A 9,758-nucleotide genomic window follows, 5' to 3' on the forward strand; every position below is an offset into this window, starting at 1 on the left:
TAAAATATTGTTTTAATAACAACATTTTAACATTAATTCTGTGTACAACATGACAACATTGACCTCCAGTTTTCACTTCTGTAGAAATAAAGTGAATTTAAACAGTTTAAATTAACAACGTGATATTTTTGTGATTTAGACCTTGTAGAGGCAAGAAACAAACATTTTCTAGAAATGGAGAGATAGAAGAATGTCCAATGTTAAAAATTAAATCAGGCAGGAGATTAAATTCATTCCAATTTCTATCAAATCAGACAACCACCTGACCACTACAGTACCGATCACTAGATCTTTAGCTACGTTTCATTTATATGAAATATAAATTTACCTACGCAAATCGTTAATTGTATGTCACTAAGTTTAGCTAAATAAGTAAACTTTGAAAATATGGGCTGTTTTTCTGTTAGGAAAATGGAAACGGTACAACCATGTAAATGTTACACCACCTCCCTCCAAATATACTTGTATACACCAAAGAGCTTGGGGATAGGGATAAAAGAGATATTACATGTGTATGGATAATTGTTTCAAAGTAGTTTCAAGAAATATATACATAATAGATCTTCAGTTTTTGGCTCACTTGAGCTGAAGTGAGATTTTCTGATCACTTTTTGTTTAGTGTTTATCTGTCCCTCTGTTCATCTGACTGTAAACATTGTACATTTTGGACTTCTTTTCCACAACCACTGTGTGGAAGCGTCATTAGGTTGTGTAGATTCAAGTATATTCAAATCACAATCCTTGGGGAAGGATTGAGGCCACATTGGGAAGTGAACATTGCACAAAATTGAATTCGTGAATTATTTGTTGAGCTGAGAAAATTACGGCGATCTGTTTTCAATTACTTTCTTAAATTTTGGTTTGTTCCTTCATATAACAAAACAAATGTTGACTGTGTTTTCGGGCAACATCGATAATATCAGCCCCCTTGGGACGAAAATGTTGCTAAGCGTCGGGCAATATTTCGTCCCTCGGGGGCTAATATAATCAATGTTGCCCTCAACCCAAGTCAATATTTGTATAATATGAAATTGTGTCATACCACGCTGCACTATATGATATTCAAATAAAGATTATGAAATATGATTTTCATATAATATAATGAAAATATAAGGTCTCATAAAGGTGATGCCTCATCTCGATGCAGGCATGTAGTATCAGGAAACATTTTGATTTTAATTTCATATAAAGAATTTAATTATTGTGGAGTTGGCTCCCCCCCCTACTTTTTAGGAGTATTTAAAAAATTGAAAGGAAAATAAGGAAATTAAGAGTAAAATTAAAGTTAATGATATATCGGGCACACACACACGAAAATGGTATGAAAATGTATTTTTTATTCTTGGCTATCTGCAAGGATCAGACCCATAGATTGGCTTTCTTTTCCAGGTATAATCTGTGTTGAAGGAATGAATGGAGGTGCTGTCCATATTGATTATAATTGTGTCCCATCGGTCATTTACACACATCCAGAAGTGGCATGGGTTGGCAAAACGGAAGAGCAACTTCAAGAAGAGGTAAACTTTTAATCTTTGCTGAGATTTGGCTCAGCTTAAATTTAGGACTGAAGCCTTCATATAACCTATTGATGGTCATTCATTACAAAATTACATTAATAAATCTATTGTCTGGTTATTTTGGGACAGTTTCAAAACACATACACATACAGACCCTGAAACACACTACTACACCAGCTGTACATTTCTCGCACGCTTCTCACACGCTATAATATTTGTACGATACGTTTCTCGCACAGTATGGTATGCTTCTTGTACGATACAATATGTTTCTCACATGATACGGTACGTTTTTCAGTCGATACGATACGCTTTTTGTACGATAAAATACATTTCTTGTACGATCATTTGGTACTTTTTCTATATGCCTTCCATACGGTTTGTACGCTATACAATATGAGTTTAATTTCTAACAATTGATGATTATTTACTTTTTTAGAACATCTTATTCACATTAGTTTCAAAGTATTTAATTAGTTAAGATTACCAGAAGTTTAAATAAATATATCGTCATTGACAATCTAAAATTTGGCCTCATAGACAAATACCCCGGTAATACCCAGCCAAAGCAATAGTGGAAATAAAATCATCCTGCCATGTTTCTCATATGATACAGTACGTTTTTCATACGATACAATACGTGTGCATCAGAAACGTTACATTGAAGATGAAAATTTGCTGTTTTCCCTGAATATTACCATGACATTTTGGTCAAAACACCCGAACTGCGTTTTTTCATGAGTTTTCAGGCCCAAAGTGTTGGGTGGGGGGTTGCACATTATACACAATTGCATATTATATAAGACAAATTACTATATTTATGTGCAGCTGGTGAGAATTTATGCAATATGGCCGATGCTTTACCTATTTATGTTAAAAATTCATATGAGAATATTTGATTTGATTTTTGAAGTTGATTCATTGTATTGCAGGGGGTAGTATACAAAATTGGGAAGTTTCCCTTGGTGGCTAATAGTCGTGCCAAAACCAATGATGATACGGATGGTTTTGTCAAAGTCTTGGCAGATAAAGAAACAGACAAATTGTTAGGATGTCACTTTATTGGATCAGTAAGTATATTTCAATGAACTCAAATGTAACAAAGCAAAGTGTAAATTCAGAGTTTGTAGTGTTGAAAGTAAAGTAAACTGATTATAAGTAATTTTATCAAATTACTTTAAAAAAAAAATGAAAACTAGTAGATTATACTTCTGAAACTGTAAGAAGTTTTTCAACATTTGTTAGTTTTTCTGATCTTTCTGATCACCTTTTGTCTGGCATCCATCTGTCTGTCCACCTGTCTGTCTATCTATCTGTCTGTCTGTAAACTTTTTACATTTTTAATTTTTAAATAGGAACATATATCAAGTAAATCTTTAAAAATCTTCTTCTCTGATATTGTTCAGCCAGGAAAGCAGAAACCTGTGTGGGAGCATCCTCAGGTAGTTATATTGAAGTATGTTCAAATCATGATCCCCAGGGGTAGGGTGGGGCCACAAAGGGGAAGTCAAACTTTACATAGGAATATATAGAGTAAATCTTTAAAAATCTTCTTCTCTGAAATTGATCAGTCAGAAAAGCTGTTAATTGTATGATCCCTGGGGATAGGGTGGGGCCACAAGGGGGGGGGGGGGGGGGGGCGAATTTTTACATACATGTAGAATAAAATCATTATTCGTAGGGGTATTCTCAAGAACCACTGCACCCAAAATGGCTTTAATGCCAATATCCTCATATCTTCATATCCTCATATCAAAGTAACAGTGACCTTCTTTCAATTATTATAATTATATCTTAATAGTTCATTTTAGAATTTTGTTATCTTTAATAAGTTGAGGCCTAGAATTAAGATTGGTCAGTTGATGCCTCTTAGATCTTAGGATATGATGTACAAATAAATAGGCTTCATTTTAGACATTGTTTAATGTATTGTCAAATGTAGGAATATATGAGAGTTTTATAATTTTTTATAAACCTATTGAACATTTTGAAATAGAATGATACAAGACCTATTGTTCGGGTGAGCAATGTGGCCCATGGTTTTGCAGTTTATTGTACATATTTACAAGATGTGTACATTAATTACTTGTATTTTGTTTTTGTGAATTATTAGAAAAATGTCAACTATTAAACTTAGTAACTATTTTTTTTATAATATTGCACACAGGGTACATCATTTGTCCAGATAACTCTTTCTGAAGTTTTCAAGATTTATTAAAAATTATTTGCACTTCAGTTGTATAGATATGCACCAGATAATTAGCATCAAACTTTGATTTTTTGATAATCATGAAAAAATAATGAATATGTGACTACACTTATTTTTGGGGAGGAAAATTATTAGGTAGTATAAATATTAATTCATAAACTGCTATTTTTGAACTTTAAAATTTGACCAATATTTAATGTATTCAAGGAAAACAATGATCTTCACAAAATTCTCTTTTAAAGGTATAGTAACAATTTTAGCTAATATAGATATTTTTATTTTATCTTTACAATTTTAATGCCTACAAATTACAATGCTTTTTTGGGGGGGGGGGGGTGTTTTCAAAGGTCAATCAAAATATGAGTGCCAGTAACTCAAAAATCTTTGTTAACAAACCTCAGGCCATGTTTTTGTTTATATGTTGAGATCTTATTAGAAAATACATGGTTTAAAACAAAAAATACAAATGTGACAAACAATTTGTGTTCATAACAAGTTCACAAATTGAAAAAAATCTGCATTTATCTAAAATAAACCATTTCTATTTTTAAAAAGAAAATTTGAAACTTTCCATCATAAATCGTGACCATGCATCTCTAAACAATTGAACAATATTTCATGAAAAATATGTAATTTACAGGGATATATTGTGTAGATTTGTACATTACTAACTGAAAATTCTTATTCCATTATTTTTTTAAAGAATATTTATTCTTTTATACCAGCTAAGGTGGAAAAACCTTATTAAGTAAATCATAAATGTGTCTTCTCCTTGTGAGCAGGTCTTCAATCATAGTAATGATGTGATAACATTGTATAATGCTATTAATATTATTTTTATGCAGGTGGCAGGAGAACTCATTAATGAAGCTGTATTGGCAATGGAATATGGAGCTTCCTGTGAAGACATAGCTCGTGTTTGTCATGCACATCCAGTAAGTTATTATCTCTTTCTTAGAATATGAAATTTGTAGGTTTAATTATTGCAATTGATACTTATACGTGTATTATTATTTTTTTAGACTGTTTCGGAGGCACTACGAGAAGCTAACTTGGCAGCCTATGCAGGGAAAGCTATTAACTGTTAATGTGTAGCATTTGCTATAAAGTGTTGGTGATAATTTAATAATGTGGATTTTATAAAACTTTTCCCGATTTTTTTAGTCCTAAAACAGCAATTTCGGAATCCTTGTTTTAGTTTTGTTTATCAGAACATTTGAATATTGGTGATAACAGTGTGTAAAATTGTATGATGCTGTCTGAATTATTAAAGGGGAAAATATTTTGATTAGACAGGTTAAAGAAATAAAATGAATCTCATAATTGTATTGTTATGTCTTATTAAAAATGGTGAACCACATTCTGACAAAGGTACTAATAATTTAACTAATAGTGCGAATAACAAAAGAATTGACCTATAGGGGAGATGGATTTCTCGGGAAAAATCTCTTTTGAAAATCAAAGGTTTTTTTGCTATTTTCTATTATAAATATTTCTAAATTTTTCGAGTGTGCATTTTGAAATTATCATATATTTTCAGTTGGCTAAAACAGCATTTTCTCAGTAAAATTTTATATTTCTGGGGGTGGGGGGGGGGGGGGGGGGGAGAGGGTTAAGCCAAAAATGCAGGAGGAAGGTTTATTGATTAGAATAAAATTGGGTGGGTCAGTTAGAGTCCCCTTGCCTTCCTGACATTAGATACGTTCCCTTGTACAAAGGATACAGCTGTTAATACGGAAAGAGTTCAGTTGAATGTACAGTGAATGATGATAGTGTTCGAACACCTCGTAAAAATCCTTCTACATTTACAAACATCATTTTCCTGTTATTTCTGTTGGAAAAACTATGGCGACATGCATTGACCTTTGAAATCGCGTCACGCAAGACTTTAGGTAGTTGTTAATATGTCCTTGGTTGTTTATAAACGCATATAAAGAACATGTATTGTATAATAGACAGTAAAATCTATACTTATAAATTAAGGCATTTTGCAAATAAACTACAAAACGCCTGCACCAGAGTAACTGCTTACACCTTTGGTACATAACTGCGTTGCACGTGCATGCACATGTGCATTATGTGTTTAACTTTCAAGGCAAAAACAGAAGAAGAAAAAATCCTAAGTAACAACATCCTGATTTTTTTTCTTCATAAAATCAGTCTTTTTTCTTTTCAAATTGTTAAGTATAGATTATGAAAAGGAAATAGTAACAAATTCTTAAGTAAAATATAGAAACGTCGTTTTGTACATCAAAATATAAACATGGGAATCAAAGAATACAGAGCTGACCAAAAAGAATCATCACCTAAATGAGGCTACCATCATGATACATGTACTATATCAAATTGATCCATCGTTTATTTTCTGCTGGTACGAGAAAAGTATCATAATGATTAATATAAGTATTTATTTCATATAATTTATATATACCAAGCATAATTACCTCTATTTCTTACGGAAACTTAAAGTTAATTCATAGTTAATTCATAGCTCTATAGAAACAGCCAGACTGAACCTACACGCCCTATTTATCGATTGGTCGAACTCTACAGCGGCTGAAATTGACACGCCCTGTTTATCGATTGGTCTGAACCTACAGCGACCTTAGTAAAATCCCGGACTGCACGAAATAATCATGACGATGCCAGACTCAAAGTCTCACAGGAGACGATTTGGCTGTTTCTTTTAGCTAACGTACTTTTGTACATTATCAGTAATTTAGTGGTTATTAATTAGTTAAAGAAAGATGTTAATATAATCTTTGATGATTCATGCGGGTTATGAAGGTAGCGATCATTGCAGGAAAAATTTACATAACCCGCTAATTTTTCCTGCAATGTCGCTACCTTCATATCCCGAATGAATCACCAAAGAAAGCATTTTGTTGTTTAAATGATTCAATAGATATGTTATGATAAGAATGACAAAATATCATTATCTTTTGCTTGCTGAAACTGGCAGCTTACTCTAGTATACCCTTGGCGCATGGTTTTGTGTTGTATGTGTACTCTGATAGGCAATACAGTATTTTAACAATCATTTAAGTGGCATTTCTATGAACAAATTGATGTACGAACTACATGTACTTAAAATAGCAATGAATGTGTATGATTTCTCCCCTGTAAGAATTTGCCCAAGGAAGGTATGTTTATAACATAACCCAGTTATTCAGCCAATCCCAATTTTTACTTGTATCAAGAGTTCGCTAAAAAAAAAACCACACAATTAATTTTTCAATAAAGAAGACAAACCTGTGTGTATAATGTTAACGTATCTTTTAGCAGTTTAGTAGTTTATGTAATCTACTTGGCAAACGTTTATGCTGAATGTTGAATCAAAGCAATTTAAGCAAATGGGGTTGAACCCAAATGAGTATCTTTGTGTTTACACTTGCATGAAGTTGAACATTTTATCCTTGAAAAAAGCCAATTCTGCTGGTTTAATTACCGGTAGGTGAACGATTATAATTTACTTTATAACACTGTCGTGATGTTAATCCTTCAAGCAGTCTAAAACTATACCTGTGACAGTAAGATATTAGAGAGCTTCTTGATGTCAGACCGTTACCAGTTGTTACAGTACTGATATCCTTCAAAATTGGACTGGACTGTAGGTAATTAAACCTCCATGTTGTGACGTATTGATTATCGAAATAAACAATAAAATGAAGTGTAATTATAAAAGTTGTTTCTTTCCTAATATTGTCGACTTATAGAGGGTTAGCGGGTTTACTACGAATCTGTAGTAAAATTTAAAAATTCTAAACCGGTGAAAGTATTCTAATTACTAGTATAATGTACTTTAATTCACATTAATATCGACAGATGTCCCATAAATTAATTCAATGACAGTTTAAGTACGATATATGCCTCATGCACTTCTGTATGGAAAAAATGTCACACAGTTCTCGGCCCTAAAAACTCTCCGATAGATTTCATACAGAACTGTTTTTGGCATATCAATTATTTTCAAGATACTCGTATGTCAAAACATAGGACCGAGCATGTGTTTAGCATGCATTAGGGCATTATTGGAAAGTGGAGATAGAAGGCCTATGACTATGCTATATTCTGATAATTATTTAACAACAAAAGGACTATGCTGAATACCGGTAGTTATTTAACAAATATGAATTAATGCAGGCGAATAAATGATTGATGAATAATTTAGAGGTTTTCAATATCTATGTTATTGCAGACATCTAGGGGGAGGTGGGACTGTCTGTCGTAAGTCGCCATCAAACCCAGTGAACACAACCCCTTTTTTATGATAACCCAAGAAATAATTTTATGCCACATCCAAGGTAACGTATTGGAATTATGACACACTTAAAATTACAAGCGTTTTATGAAACTTGTTGACCCCTGGTTATGAATGAATCAGACATACAATGGATAGCTAGGGTAAAAGCTTAATTCTTGAAATACTGTTGTAATACCCACCCGTTTTCATTCCGTTGTATATCCCCCTCTTGGAGCAATGAAGACGAAAGAATTTCACTTTGAATTAGAATATTAGAAATTGGCATGTATGCATTGTTTTTAGAATAAATTTCACATGGAAGTCAATATTGTGCTTTCATTCTATAAACACGACAGTTATAGATTTCCAAATTAAGCTGGACAGAGTCTTATGACAAAATCTTGGATCATTTACTGTTCTAAATTGCAAAATTTAGGTATGAATGGGTCCCGACTCCATCCTAAAAGTACTTTTATTTAAAGAATGTTTTTTTAATTGATTTTTATCATTGATTTATTAAATTGGAGTCTAGATCAATAATGGGTCAAATTCGTGGTTTTAACCAAAAACGTTTAACTTTATTAATTATTGTCAAACAGTTAAATTTATTCACCAATACCGTAATGTGTCAACGTAGCTCACTTGGATAGGCGGAGGCTCATATTCCATTCCTCTCGATTGAGAGGGTGTTCGAATCGTACAGACGGCGTTCTATTTTTAATTCATTTGCTTTTAAGTAAACATTTTTTGCTTTTTTATTGGATTATTATGAAAAAATATCTTATAACATTTATATAAAAACAAAAATTTACGTAATGTTCATTTTACACACAATGTCGGATTAAAATAGCACTAACACAGATAAGAGATCATACTGTAATGTTTAGAAAGCAGACAAATAAACCAAAGGAAATACATATGTAAGTACCAAGTGCATGTACATGTATAAATGTATAATATTTATTTGTCAGAAATTGCAGTTCTTTATTATACATGTCCTAATGTACACTTTCAAATGTAAAGGTTTTTTTCATATGTTCATATGCCATTTCAAAATCCTGGTTACTGGGGGATTTTGTCAGGCCTTGTACGCTCTTGTCCTTTGAAAGTCTTTCACAAGATGCTTTGTGCAAAGTTTGGTTAAAATTGGTCAAATACCTGTAAACTAAAAATATCCAATCACTGATATAATACTGCACAAAATTAATTTAGGAATTTTTAAAAAGATTTTTATCTTGGATAGATGGAGGAAAACTATACAAACTCTCAGGGACACTCATTTTACATTTATATGTCATTTTATTCAAATAAACATATATCAATGGCACACAACAAGCATAAAAAAGACACTGTCTGTGAAATCATTTAAATTTTTGGGTGAACTCACCCATAATTTATGTCCCTAAACATGTTATGAAATTATTTTCATAATTTTATAAACGTACAAAAAAATCTTTGATATTAATGTGGATTATAGTACAATATAATTAAAATACTTTCACTGGTTAAGAATTTTCAAATTTTATAATATTTAACCAAAGATTAGCTTTTAAAAATATTTGTAGAGGTAAAAATTGGAAGTGTCCCATACCACCTTAAAATATTTTGCACGATGCCAAGAACGTTATTTAATCAAGTCAGATATCTGCCCCCATTTTTTCCAACTTTTACACAGTATTACATCAAAATCAAAATCATATCTTCATTAAACATTAAATGTCAATCATAATAGTATTTTTCAGTGGTCATTCTCCAATAGTTATTCCACTAAGACATCACTAAAATGCGC

At 32.0% G+C, this 9,758-nt stretch overlaps 1 protein-coding gene across 1 annotated transcript in view; it reads left to right on the plus strand.

Annotated features, from left to right (window-relative positions):
- LOC105339502 (dihydrolipoyl dehydrogenase, mitochondrial) overlaps positions 1-5,054 on the plus strand; it is a 28,897-nt gene extending 23,843 nt beyond the window's left edge. Inside the window, exons 11-14 of the mRNA XM_034451180.2 lie at positions 1,390-1,517; positions 2,450-2,587; positions 4,572-4,661; positions 4,749-5,054. Of these exons, the coding sequence (XP_034307071.1) occupies positions 1,390-1,517; positions 2,450-2,587; positions 4,572-4,661; positions 4,749-4,814 (422 nt within the window). The 3' untranslated portion in view covers positions 4,815-5,054. The remainder of the gene's footprint in view (positions 1-1,389; positions 1,518-2,449; positions 2,588-4,571; positions 4,662-4,748) is intronic.
- Positions 5,055-9,758: the final 4,704 nt, after the last annotated feature.

Source organism: Magallana gigas, chromosome 4 (assembly GCF_963853765.1).
Source record: "Magallana gigas chromosome 4, xbMagGiga1.1, whole genome shotgun sequence".
Lineage (NCBI taxonomy): Eukaryota > Metazoa > Mollusca > Bivalvia > Ostreida > Ostreidae > Magallana > Magallana gigas.